Genomic DNA, 14602 nt, shown 5'->3' with positions numbered 1-14602 from the left:
ATACTTAGGAATATCAGAGTATCTTAACAATTAAATATTTCATGATATAACATTTGTAGCACTAAATGTCTCAAGTAAAAAATTCAGTTTTGTACTTAACAACGAACTTGCCAAGAAGGAACTAGAATCCCCCTGGCACTCCTCCCAAAAAAAGTGATAGAATCAAGGTTAAAGAGAAAACAAATTACTGAGATGACATACTTCTAAAATCTTTCATTTTGCTCTTAAGGGAGGAAAAGTTCAGATTGTAGTAAAACACAAAACACCATGACTTAAAAAAAATATTTTGGAAACTGATTTTAAAAGTTCTACCTTGAGAGGCTGTATGATACAGTGGAAAGGTGTTTTGATTTTTAAACTGGACAGTGGCCACAGTTCAAATCCTAACTCTGTCACTATCTGTGCGACCTCAGAAAAGTCACAACTTCTCAGATTTAGTTTACTTAAATACAAATTAAGGGGGTTATACTATAGGATCTTCCATCTCTAAATCAATGACCTAACAGGGACTTCATAGAAAACAAATGACTAGAACACTGTTTCAGAATATGTTTTATCCTAAACTCCATGTCAGTTAAATATATTTGATGATCTCATACAACATAACAAACTAGTTTAGTTCCTGTCATAGTTCCCCAAAACTATTTGGTACTAACAAAACCCTGAAATTTTTATTTGTGCTTTCATAACTCGAAACAAATTATTTTGATTCATTTTGATACTTCTAAGCAAATTTCTTTCTCTACTAAGATTCAAGGGTTAGTTTCATCCCAGGGGAAACTTTGTACATACTAAACGTGGATCCTGTGGGAAAAAACAGAATTTTAATCATGACAGAATCTTCCCCAGAAGAACGCAAGCACTTTGAGACGAGGGATTCTTTCTTCTTTTTGTATTCCTAGTGGTTGGCACATAATTAAGAGCTTAACAAATGTTTGTTGAATAGAACTCCTATAATCATGATGAAAAAAAATCACATACAAATCATATCTTATGTGGTAAAGTAAATGGCATATTTATAACTTGACCTGAATAAAAATACAATTACACAAAGTAGTATTTGACTTAAGTTGTTATTCATTTTAAAAGTTATATAATTTAAAGAAAAATAAATACAATCCTTAGACAAAAAAGGAGAAATAAAAGCAATACCAAAAACAATCTGAATGAAGCAACCTACTTATTAGGAAACCTATTGATGCTAACCAATATAAACTGAAATACCACGAAAACAAAAAACAATCAGATAGACATTAGTATCATTTCCTAGAGCTGTAACTTTCAAGTGGGAAAATGCCCATATAATTTACTTTAATTATCTAGAAAAGTAAGACGAATTTTTATTAGTAGGGACTCCTGGAATGAACCCAGTTTACATGAATAAAATCTTAGGAAATCAGTATCTCTCTAAGATTCGAAACTGTGAAATCACCCAACTGACAGTATTAAAGTCATCGAAAATACTCAATCTAATACAGCTTCCTATTAACAATTAGATTGACTTCATTTAGTTCATCTCTGGCCTCTTAGCCAAGTGAAAACAAGCAGACAAAATTAGTAGTATTATCATCTACAAGAACAAAAACACAATTTTATACAAAAAGGCCTAAGACTTAACATAAGTGAAAAATGTCTTAGTACATGCACTCTCAATCTATTACTACTGAATGTTGATTTTTCTAAGTAAAGGAAATGATCTTTGAAATTGAAAAAAGGTCAGTACTGTTAATCTGAGAGTAGATGTTATCAAATTCTATAAAATCACAAAGGACATGAATTGGCCAAACATGGACTTGTTCACAAATCCAGAGAAAGACCAATTGAAGTTTTGGATCATGAATGTTTAAGACAAATAAAATAAAGTGCTACTTTATACATCTAATACATACATATATGTATGTATATACGTGTATGTGTATATGTGTGTGTATATATGTATATATACACACACACACAGAACTCATTACCAAAGAGATGATACATATTGGGAAATAACAGTTTCAAAAAACTTTTAGATAAATTCAAACATGGTGATAAAAAGAAATATGTAATACTATTTTGCCAATGCATATCATTTTTATGGTACGTGCCAATTTCATGTTATCTTCATTTAATCCATTAGAGGTTACGATCATCTTAAGAACTCCCTAATGTTTTTAAGTTGTCAGGGTAGCCAAATACACAATCTTATAAAATAACCTTTGGAAGTTCACGTCGTGAACTGGATTCAATTTCACTTATGTTCATAAGATCACAGACATTAGAAAGAGGCAATACAACACGGTGGGGAAAGGGCTTGCCCTAGAGTCAGGAAAACCCAGGTTCAAGTCCTGCCTCTGACCCATAATAGCTCTGTGACCATGTACTTCAGTGTCACGGGACACTTTCAAAGGGGAGATATTCTGATATGAAACCAAATTACCTCTAGCATAGTACCAAAATTAAAAGAAAACACATAGCTCCAAAGAACATTAGTCATTGTATTGTCCAACCTTTTCATTTTATAAAAGAGGAAACTAAAGCACACAGAGGATGTGATTTAAGTTGGTACAAGTGGTAATAGGCCCCATATTTCAACCAAGGTCCTGTGATTGATAAACTAAAGAGGGCATAAAAAGGCGAAAAATAGAGATGGGATGAGCCTCGAAGCTAGGGGCTCCAGGGGTGAGGAACCTGTGGCCTCAAGGCCATATGTGGCCCTCTAGGCCCTCAAGTGAGGCCCTCTGACTGAGTCCAAACTTCATCGGAGTTGTTCTGTGAAGTCAGGATTCAGTCAAAGGGCTGCACTTGAGGACCAAGAGGGCCACATGTGGCCTTGAAGCTGCAGGTTCCCTACCCCTGGGCTAGACCAAGCAATAGATTGGCAGAAGAAATTAGGGAGGACATGATAGTTGTCTTCAAGTATTTGAAGAGCTGAAGTGTTTACTTATTGGGAAGATTCCTATACAGGTTAACACCTGGATGAGATAGATTCTAAAGTGTCCTCCAACAAGAAGATTCAGTGATTCCACATCTGGTATTCTTTTCAATCTACCATTTGCCTATTCTTGAATCTAAATTTTGATTATGAAATATAGCATCAATCTGGTAGTCAAAAGCCTTGGGTTGCCACTATATTCTTAGTCAAGAGACAAATTCCATGGACTTCAGTTTCCTCATTTATAGATAAACGAATAGGTTAATCTAGATAATCTCAAAAGTTTCTAGCAACTCCTGAGCTCCATAACTATGCAAATATTTGCATTTATTTGTAACAGTTCTAGTTCTTAATGGAAAACCTAAATTTTAAAAACTCCCAGGAAAGGAACAGCAAGTTCTAACTGGACTCTAATCTTCATTGTCTAAAGATCTAGATATGCAAGCACAAATCTTGCCTGGAGAAATCCCAAGTTTTGGATATTAAGCCTCTGTACCTAAAAATTAGCAGGAAAATCAAAGACCCTATAAAAATCATGAAGTATGTCTTCTTCAATATCTAACTACCACAAAAACTTCTCCTACAGAAGTGACATTACAGTTCTATGGAATAAAAGAACACTAACTGTTGAGTGTCTAAAAACTAAATTAACAGATAAAGTTTAATGTATTTCCATTAAAAATCTAGCTTATCACAAGGAATGTGGCTATTTCTTTAGTTTACCTTGCAATTTAATCAGTTTTTTAAAATAAGAATAACAAAAAAGGTAAGCTACATAACTATCTGGTATTCCTGACAGAATTAGAAAAATATATTTTAAATATTTAAAGTACCAAATGAAATGACTGTTTCTTAAAAAGTAATTCCCTCTCTACTTATCAATTTGGAATCCTACAAAAGCCCAAAGAAACCCATTTTATATAATGGCAGATTCAACATAAAGTAAAAGAAACCACTACCAATCCTAAGTCTATGTAAGGATAGACTGAAAATGGTACCTGTTAGTCGCAATTATCAAGTCCTTTTCTCAGACTAAAAACACCTAAATGAAAAATACTTTGGGGACTGACCACTTGTAACAAAAGCAATTAGCTGTAAAACTAATAGAAGACGGTTTGGATAGTAAGTAAAAGTTACTGATACTACATTAAACCGAATGAAAAACAGTGCTAATGGAGTGAGTAGTAGCTAGTTTCCCGTTTCAAAATCATAAAATAGTTCTAAGAATTTGGGGGATAACACTTCCTTTTACTGATTCTAAGGGACAAAACAAATAATTTATTCATATTTACACAATAAAAGTCATGTATGTTCACTTGTAATCAAGCTTAGTTAATAAGTTTTACTGCTACCAGTGGAATTTCTTTTATAAAAACTAAAAGCTTGGGCAGCTAGGTGGCCCAGTGAGTAGAGCACCAGCCCCGGAGTCAGGAGGACCTGAGTTCAAATTTGGCCTCAGACACTTGATACACTTACCAAATGTGTGACCTTGATCAAGTCACTTAATCCCAATTGCCCTGCCTTCCCCTCTCAAAAAAAAAAATAATATTAACTGTAAAAACTAAAAACTTGCTAGCTGAATGCATTAAAAAAAAAAAAAACAACAGAGATACAGATCTCCTCTCAGTAACTGGAAAATTTTGCTAACTTAAAATGCAGCAATCATTTTTACTAAATGTACATGGCACACAAAAGCCCAATCAGTAACAACTTCATGCCTGGTTTTCTACATCTTACACAAGTGCATTTCCTTTACTTCAAGCTCTAAGCTAAAATAAGTGTTAGTAGCACACCAAAACCCAGGCCAGCTATAGTGAACTGTCCTAAAGTTAAAAAAGACAGGAAACCTCTATGACTACAGAACGTGTTTGTAAGATTTAATGCTTCCATTTAGCCACATCATTATAGACAACCATGCTCATCAAAACATGTTTTTGATTACTCTATTAGCACCACAGAAATTTTTGGATACATTTCTCCACTGAAAGGTTAATACAGCCTGTACCTGAGTAGAATCAAGCTCAAAGTTAATTAAAGTGCTTTGAGGATGAAAATATCTTCTCAAGACTTGGTTAAAACACAATTACTACAGATGATATATGACACAAGACCCCCAATCCCTTCACATTAAACTTCCATTACATCAATATAGCTGACCCTATCCATGATTTCTTACCTTCAAAACGGTTTAAAAAAAAACCTTCAAATAATTGTGTGTATACATTTACTTCGCACCGCATTCTGTACTACGAAATGCAGGGGGGGGGTTTAGGAAATGTGTCAGCTGCCGCACATTCCCTCCCCTGTATGGTCTGGAGCCTCTGAGGGGTCACCCCGTTTTTCTCCTTCCACCCACTTACCAAGAAGCATAGCTGTGGCCAGTTGTGGATAAAATATCTATAGGTATAAATGGAGTAGGGTTCAGACAGATCTTTGGTGATCAGTCTCATGATATCGGGCATTTGTAGCTCGGATTCATATCGGACATATCGTATCGTCCGATCCTCCTCAGGTTCTGCCTCCCTGCCAGAGGAGGTTGTTAAGCTGCAGACAGCTGTCAGGGACGAGGAGAGCAGCAGCAGCGACTCATCTTCCTCCTCCTCTTCCTCCTCCTCCTCCTGCTCAGTCCCTCCAGCCAGTCCATTGCGGGCCGCCGCCAGGCCGCTCGCCGCTGCTGCTGCTGCAGCCGCCGGCGCCGCAGGGTTTGGGGGCGCAGTTCTTGCATTATTGGGGAGAGTGTGAGGGGGTCTCTCACCGGGGGGCTGCCCTGCTCTTTTGGTTGCAGCGGCCCTCGGATTGCCGTCGGTGGTGTCGGCGGCGCCCACGATCTTGCTCTTAAGGGAGGCGGCCGCCCGAAGGTGTCTCAACTCGGGGCTGATCAGCCCGTTGAGCTGCTGCTGCTGCTGCTGTTCCTGCAGCTGCTGCTGCGCCGGCGGAGGCAGAGACGACGGCGGCGTCTGCGGGCAATGGACACGCTGATGCCCCTTGGAGGCAGCCGCCTCGCCGGCCGGGCTCCGGCCCCTGCCCCTGGCCCTGCCACCACCGCCTCCTCCTCCTCCTCGGTGCTCCTCGTCGTCCTCTTCGTCCTCGCTGCAGCAGACCGGGGCGGCCCCCGCGGGGAACGGGCAGCGGGGCTCGGCCGCTGCCGGTGGCGGCGGCGGCGGAGGGAGGAGGCTGCTAGGCCCGGGCGGTATCTCCGCCATCCTAGAAGCGACACAGACCGAGAAAGGAGCCCATGAGTCCGGGCCGCTTCTCTAGGTGAAGGGAAAGGGGGCGAGGGTGGGGACAGGGGAGGGGAACAAAGACGGCAACCGTCCCTCCCGGAGCAGCTGCCCCCAGACCCTTTATTGTGACCCCCCGCCTCTCCTTTTACAGCGCCGCCCAGCTGCCCGGCGGCACCCTCCGCCACCTCCTCCCCCAGCGCCCAGGCCGGGCCGCCGGGCCTGCCGCCCCCCTCCCCTGCGTCTCCTCGCCACTAACCCCACACCAGTCCCCGCCGCCGCTCCTCCTCCTCCTCTGCCTCCTCCCTCTCCTCCTCCGCTGCCGCCTCCTCCTCCTTGGCCGCGCCGCCGCCGCTGCCGCTGCCGCCACCTCCTCCTGCTCGGCCACCACTGCCGCTGCTGCCGCCGCCGAGTTTTTTCACTCAGTCTCCCCTGCCGTAAAGCGCCGTCGCTGTTACCCCCCGGTAAAGTTTCCTGTCCCCAGCTTTACGACACTTCCCTGCCTAGCGGCTTTCCGAGTGCTCAAAAGGAAAGCGAGGAGGAGAAGGCGGGACAGACCCACCTGAGCTGGGCGAGGGTAAGGAGGGCGGTTTGCTGCGGTCTCGCCGCGCAGGCCCTTCCCCTTCCCCTCCCTCCGGCTACCGCTGGGTGGGGCTCCCCGGAACCTTGGGCGGGGGTGGCGCGGCCGACCTTGGGGCCCTGCTCTCCCTCCGCCCACCACCAGCAGCCCGCGTCCCCGCTCACCTTTCCAGTCTCCTCTGCCGGGCATGAGTACGAGTGGAGAGTGTGGGGCTGTGGGTCAGAGGTGCGCCTTCCTTCCCTTCCTCCCGCTGCTCCCTCTTCCTCCGCCCCTTCTTCCCAGGTCCACCCCCAGCCCCAGCACGCTGGAGTCCGGGGAATTCCAGATCCCCTTCCCCGGACTGCGAGTGCCTCTGAGCGCCCGAAATCTCCCTAAAATGTTCAGGCTTCCCATTCATTCAGTCCGGTCTCAGCTCTAACGTTTGCCCTGCTTTTGAACGAGCTCCTCTCAGTAATAGGAGGCGGTAGAGGGGAGGGGAAGAACGAAAGAAGAGAGTGCGAATCTCTCTGCTGAGCTATATAGAGAAAGCTGGGGATTTCCTGCATCCGCGTCTGTAGTAATGTTTCAGTCTAGTCCAGAAAGTTAATTTGAGGCATTTCTCTTCTCCGCAGTTATTTGCTTATTAACGACAGAATCGTCCTAAACTTTACATTAAAGGGAAAGGAATACCCCCGCCCCGCTGGCATTGCGTTTTGCAAAAGCCTAAAGATTTAAGTTCTTCAGGGGTGGTAATTTTACGCGTCCTAGATGTTACAAATCAAATTACTAAAATAAAAAAGTGTAATTACAACAGAGAAAATTTACATATAATTAATGGTACAATACTACATATACAATCTACTACATGCACTCCGATTACATATAAGAATGTAAAAGAATCTGGAACTCAAAATCATGCGGAACTGAGTGTTGTAAACTAAAAATAAAAAATCTTAATAAAAAAGAATGTAAAAATAGATGAAGAAATACAAAAATATTAACAGAACAAAATACAAAACAATTCAATTTCAGGAAAAAAAGAATTGAACTACCAAAGGGAAGAAAGAGTAGGGCCAGGTATATTTACAGGTGAATTCTATTAAACTTAATGAACAATTAACATCATTAGTATGCACATTATTTTGAAACACTGAGGAGAGTGGGGTACAGAAACTACTATACTCTTCAGGAGACAAATACAATCCTAAAACGTTAAGGAAGGACAAAAGCAAGAAAAAGAACTATAGACCAATATCACTAATGCATATTGATTCGAAGTATTCAAATAAAAATCTTGGCCAAAAAGACTACAGCAAAACAAGCCCCGAAAATTGTCTCTACGTTCTAAAAGGACCTATTGATGTTTTGATCTACTTGATTCATTTTTGTATTTTACTTAAGTACATTAAAATCAGATTTCAGGCTTTTGACCTACCCCTCTTCTTTCGGCAATAATACTACATGATCGTGCTACAGGAAATGTAACACTGAAAATGGATGTCTTAGAGTACAAATCTGAGTAATAACATTTTGAATCATGAAATATTAATGAGTCTACACATTTCAAGTGAGTAAGAACTTTATGGAAAGTTTTATTTGAACTTGAAGCATAAGACCGTTCTTCCTCACGTTATTTAGATGGTGCTGCATTTGCTAGTATTGCAAGATGGAGGACTATTGGATTATATTTACATATTTCTAAATTTTAATTTGTTCTCATGCTTAAGGTAATTGTGCAAATAGAGGAACACTTTGCATACAGCCAAAAACTTAGCTCCTATTGAAAACAATCCAAATCATTCATAAATACAAGGAATGTAGTAGAATTCAAACTCAAAAATAGCCATTTACCTGCTTACTTGTTGCTGTTGACTGGAAGTTAAACAAAATATTTTGTTTCTGTTTAGAGTGAAAGGCAACAGTGTTGCACTGGTCTACTATGTGCTCTAGCCCTTTAGGTAAAGAAATGGTTCTCACTTAACTGCGACAGAGATAGGGCAGTAGGAGCAAAGAGTTACCATAATCCAATTCTCCTGCCTCCCCTCCCCAACTGTTTGCTTAGCAACCACTGGGCTACTTTTACTGGAGTTCAGTAGAATTGACCGCAACTCAAACTTACTTAGTGTTGAGAATTCCTTCGTCATTCTTTCTCTAGCCATTCTGCTTCTTCCAAAGTTCAGGCCTGTAGTGCAAATAAGTTGTGTGATTCACTGGAGGCAAATTTAAAAGAAACAAAAAAACCAAGAACTATTGGTAGAGTTAGAATGATGTATAATAGGTTGTTTTTTTTTTTTTTTTAAGGATTCTGCTCCTGGTTCATACATTTGGGCAAGTCATTTAACCGTCCTCTGTCTAGAAACATAGAAAAGCAAAAAATGTGGCTCAGAAAAGTTGCTAAAGAAGATGGCAGCATGACAGGATCTAGAACTTAGATCCTCCAAAGTAAAGCTCTAAAAGTAGTGCAGATTTTGAGAAAAAAATATTAAAGACCAGCCTCTATAAAATCCTCCATCAGTCCAGGACTGTTCAGCATACACATGCGTGCCCTCTGCCACACACACACACACACAGAAAAGAAAAAGTGCCAGAGTCCCCCAGAAGTCCTGAAGGGAGACAAACCATGGTAAGTGGGGGATGCAGTGCACAGAAAAGCAATTAGGTTCCACAGGAGTGGAAGAAAAAGGTCCTGAAAAGAGCCCAACTTCCTGGCCAGGAATACTAGAGCTCCTCTAGAAGGGAGAAAGGCCTCAGTGAAGGGGTGGGATTCAGCAATGAGAAATGGGGGTGGGGTGACAGAACCCTGCCCTCCTCTAAAGAAGTGGGGCCTGCCATGTGCCAGGCACCGTATTAAGCACTTTACAAATATTACTTCGTTTGGTCCTCACTACAGCCCTTCGAGGTAGGTGCTTTTATTATCCCCATTTCACAGCTGAGGAAGATGAAACAGAGGTTATGTGACTTGCCTAAGGTCACACAGGTAGTGTCTGAGGCTAGATTTGAACTTAGGTCTTCCTGATTCCAGAGACAGCTTTCTATCCACTGTGGCACCTGGCAGTATCCAGATAGTTTGGGCCTTTTCCTGAAGATAGTAAGGCCTAGTTTTAGCAACCACACTGAGGTCCAAGCAGGGCTTGCCCACACCATTCAAAGTACAAGACCTGCTTTTTATTCAGGTGCAAACCCTTAACCCATTCACTAAATCTGATGATTTGAGCAAAGCAAAGAAGGTGCCATATACAAATAACTTAGACTAAAAATTGCCCCAGGGGTAAATCTTGAAGACAGTAATTCCAAGCAGAGCCTCAGAGAAAAAAAGTCCTGAGATTAACTACACCGCAGTGCCCAGGGAGAGAATGTGCACCAGGGCAATGGCGGATTCCAGAATCCTACTAGGGCAACCTCAGACCCATACCAGGACACCTTCATGGGGACAGGTGCCAACTGGCAGCTTTGTCATCCACTGCTCAGTTCTGAGTCACAGATCCAGGGTGGAGTGAGAGAGGAACCTGAGCTAGGAGTGGTGTTTAGAGGTAGGGAGGTCCTGGGATGTATATGAAGAAAAGAGGAAGTTCAGAAGACATTAGGAGCAGCAGCATTGTGGTCCAGACCCCAGACTCAAAGCAAGATTCCTTGCTTTGCCCAGCCTGCAGAGCAATAACCAGGGTAGTAATCTCAGACCAAATAGGAACTTAGAGTTCTTCCACTTTGAACCAATAGAGCTTTATAGCTGTCTGAAAACAGGTGGAATCCAGGAGTCATCCTCTTAAACAAGACCTGAATTCAGGTTAGGAACATGCAGAGCTCAGACCAGGGGCCCAACAATCAGACATTGCCCTGGATTATACTACTTTGGAAACACTGAAAACTTGCACATTCCCAATCTGCCCTTGAGATCTAGAATCAATCAACACTCAATACCCCAAGAAAGGAGCAACAGAACCACTTTACGCATTTCTTCTGGAAATGTAGCAGAGCCCATCCCTACCATCAAGTCCAAAGTAAAGAAGGTTGGAAGAATGGACAGACAAAAAAAGAACCTCACAATAGTGACCTATTTTGATGGAAGAAATGTGCAGACACAAAGGAAGAAGAGAATGACTCCAAAATATCTATAAGCAATGCTTCAGAGAAAAACATAGATTGGGCACAAACTCAAGTAGAATTCCTAGTAGAGAAGAAACAAGGAATATACATATATAATATATGTATGTGTGTATATATGTATGTATACACACACATACTCAGAGAGAGAGAGAGAAAGAGAGAGAGAGAGAGAGAGATTTGATAACTAGAATGAGAGCACTGTAGGAAAAAATTGGAAAAGAAATTGGTGATATGGAAGAAAGAATTGGAAAGAGAATTAACAGGTTAGCATAAGATGTTCAAAACCTTGCCCAAGCAACAAACATTCAGAAAATTAAAATGAAGCCAATGACTCCATGGGGCAACAAGAGATATTAAAACAAAATCAAAAGGCTGAAAAAATAGAAGAAAATGTAAGGTATCTCATAGCAAGAGGAACTGACTTGGAAAAAAGATCAAGGAGGACAAATTTAAGACTCATTGGGCAATCTGAATGCCATGACAAAAATAAACATATAAAAATAAAAGACCTAGATATCCAGAAAACTCCTCAAATTTCAGAACCAGAGGGAAAAGTAGAAATAGACTAAAGATTCATGTCCTAAAAGAAAATTTCCCAGCACATCATAGTCACAATCAAAAGCTTCCAGGTCAAAGAAAAAATACTTCAAGCAGCCAGAAAGAATAATTCAAGCGCTGTGGAGCTATAGTCAGGATCCTGCATGATTTAGCAACCACCACTATAAAGGAGCAGAGAACTTGGAATATGATATTCTAGAAGGAAAAGTGGCTTACAGTTAAGAATATATTACCCAGCAAAACGGTCAGAGCTACATAGAAACTTTGAAGTTTAGTCAGGAGTGAAGAGAAACATAAAAAGGTAATCATTAATGAACAATGAAAAATATCTAAACAAGGATAAATTGCTTACGTTCAAATATGGAAAGATGATATATGTCTCCCCTCTGAACTTTATTACCTTCATCAGGGTTCATAGAGGGAATCTAATTAGACAAGGCCTGGGAGTGGTTCTGTTATGTCTTGATAGACAATTTTAAGAAAAGGAAAGAGAAAGAAAAAAGAATATACTGGAGTTGGGGGTAGGGAAAGGAAGATTAGTGAAAATTGTATAATAGGGGTATACAAGTAGACAACTTTTAAAAAAGGAGGAGGGAATGGAAGGAGTGGCTGACCCTTGAATCTCATTTTCCTCTGAACTGGTCAAAAGAAGGAAGGATGCACCCACACACACTTATATTATCTTTAATATGTGTCTCTGTGTGTATACAAACATGCACATGTGTACACAACATTTCACTCAACAGGGAAATAGGAAGGAAAGGGGAGAAGGGGGAGAGGAAATTAGAAGGAGGGTAGATTAAGGAAGGAATTAGTCCTAAGTAAAACAAACTCTTAAGGATACATATTTCTAAGGACATATTTTTAGTTCTTTTTGAGGTGGCAAAGCATGGTAATTTAACGGAATGCCCTTATATTGAGGAATGGATGCACAAGTTATGGTACATAAATGTGATAGAACACTACTGTGCTGAATTCTTGTCAACATAATGACCAACCAGCATTCCAGAGGACTAATGATGAAACATGTTACCCAACTCCTGATAGAGAGGTGAAGGTGAAGGACTAAGAATTCAGAATGAGACAAAAATTTTTTTTGGGACATGGCCAATGTGGAAATTTGCTTTGATTTACTCTGCATTCTTGTAATAGGTTTTATTTTTCTTGTGTTCTTAAGTTATTGAGGTGTGTGGTGGGGGGGGGTGCAGATTTTGGGTGGGCCAGTGAGAAGGTAGATCTTGAATGATTAAAACAAATAAAATATTTTTGAAAAACTGCTGCTTGCCCAGTATGGACTGGATTTTCTACTGAGTAAATGATGCAAGGTCATACAAACAAGTTCCAGAGTTGCCTATTATGTGTTTGGTGATTCAAGATGGTCCCTTCAAACAAAAATGGTATGGCACAGGAGACTACTGCTAAATAAAAATGATACATTAAAAATCACCCTTGTTTGTGTCCCTCTGGTGCCAGTGCCCTTCACAAACAGGTGTTGGCTATTCCAGAGATTGAAGCCTCCAATCCTGAAACCCTTCCTCTTTCACTAGCCCAGTAGGCCCCCACCTATAAAGACATGGATCCTTTGGAATGCCATTTTGCTGGTTTACTGACGGTTCCATCTGTTATGAGATCGGTATATAAAATTAGACTTCACTAGCCACTAATATGGCAACAAGAGATACCCTTGGGAATGGGGGCCCTGGCAAGTCTTCTCAGTAGGCGGAGTTTCAGGCTGCATGGTTGGCATGTGAGAGAGCCTGGAGTAAGGGGGCAGAGAAAATCTTCATCTACATGGATTCCTGGGCAGTGGACATGTTTTTGCTCAAGTGGTCTAGAATCTGCAGAGCACAAGCCTAGGTAATCAAAGGCCCTCACTTTTGCAGCCAGGATCAACGGAAGAATTTTTCTAATGCCTCCTGCTACATATAGTTATTTATATAATATATCAGCACCCATCAGAGATAGTATTTGCTAAACAACCAGCTTGGAACTATTACAAGTACAGCAGAGGTTGGGTAGTGGATCCTTTTTCCAATATGGACATAGAAGTGGTAAAACAATGTTGTGCTGGACACGGGTCTATATGGTTCCCTCTTGCTAAGAACAAGGCCACTATTCCTGCTAACCTTTACTGGTATGAGTTGGAGCACATGTCTAACCCAAGTGGTTCTCAATCTGTCCTTAGCTGCCAAAATGACATTTTCCTATTTCAAGGCAAAAGATTTGCCCCTGCTGATCAATAACTGCATAATCATGCACCTGACTGCTCATGTCATGTGTTTAGCTTCATAGAAGCAAATCAATTCCACCACAGAAATGAGAAGGGCTCTCCAGTCCAGTGAATTCTGAGATCAAGGCTCCAGGAAAATTTACCTGAAAAGACTGGATTGGTTTTGGAAATAGTTCTAGTGAACCTTCTCTGTCTTTTCCTTAGTCCTTCCCCAGCACAGAGTCATCTTAGCATCAAGGTTCATGCCCCCTTAGAAAAAACTGTATACCCTGGAGAAATTGCTTATGTCCCTTCAATAAATAGGCTTCCTTTCGTCTGTGATGTTTCAGAGAACTCTTTCCCAGAAAGTGCTTAGGTGACAAAAGGGATGGTATTATTGGGGGGCATTCTGGTTTTTAATAGCATGGGAAGAAGCTAAACTGTGATTTTATAACTATGATGAATATATATTTACTTTTAAAAAAAGAGGGGGCTATCTTCCTTTGTGGTAGTTCTGAGTCTATGGATGGATGTGAAGGAGAGTCCTTTAACTCCTGTGGAAAAAGGAGGAAGTCCCTCCACAGGGGCTGCTAAGGAGACAAAGATTTCATATTATTCCCCAGATGTGGCTCTCAGGGAGGGGTGAGCCAGGGAATTCTTAGTGGGTGGGAGAACCTTGGTATTAACCTAGATTCTGGTATGCATGCAAAAGACTTATGGTCTCTCAGTTACTTCACTATAGATGATCCTGATGGGTGACAAAAATTTGCTGACTGTGCTAGAAGTCATCATCTATGTTGTCATCCTAATGTTCTTGGTGCTACGCCAGCTCATCATCATTGCTTTACCTCAGGGGAAGAATCTATGACTATGCTGGAGGTATTATCATCTGTGCTATGTTCTTGATAGTACTACTATTACCCCAGCTCATCATCACCTTTTTGCAATGAGTCTTACTGTGAATTGCAAAGACTTAGCGTCACCCACCACATGGATCATAACACTGAGATCTAAAACTCTTTTGAATGAAGGGT

At 41.2% G+C, this 14602-nt stretch overlaps 1 protein-coding gene across 1 annotated transcript in view; it reads right to left on the bottom strand.

Moving 5' to 3' along the window:
* Positions 1 to 6463, bottom strand: part of NAA30 (N-alpha-acetyltransferase 30, NatC catalytic subunit) — a 29392-nt gene extending 22929 nt beyond the window's left edge. The window contains exons 1-2 of the mRNA XM_036735767.1: positions 6398 to 6463; positions 5278 to 6121 (exon numbers count right to left, since the gene is read on the bottom strand). Coding sequence (XP_036591662.1) covers positions 5278 to 6120 — 843 coding nt within the window. The 5' untranslated portion in view covers position 6121; positions 6398 to 6463. The remainder of the gene's footprint in view (positions 1 to 5277; positions 6122 to 6397) is intronic.
* Positions 6464 to 14602: the final 8139 nt, after the last annotated feature.

This window comes from Trichosurus vulpecula, chromosome 8 (genome assembly GCF_011100635.1).
Source record: "Trichosurus vulpecula isolate mTriVul1 chromosome 8, mTriVul1.pri, whole genome shotgun sequence".
Classification (NCBI taxonomy): domain Eukaryota; kingdom Metazoa; phylum Chordata; class Mammalia; order Diprotodontia; family Phalangeridae; genus Trichosurus; species Trichosurus vulpecula.
Note: the sequence above shows the minus strand (reverse complement) of the source record. Positions and strands in the feature narration are given on the sequence as shown.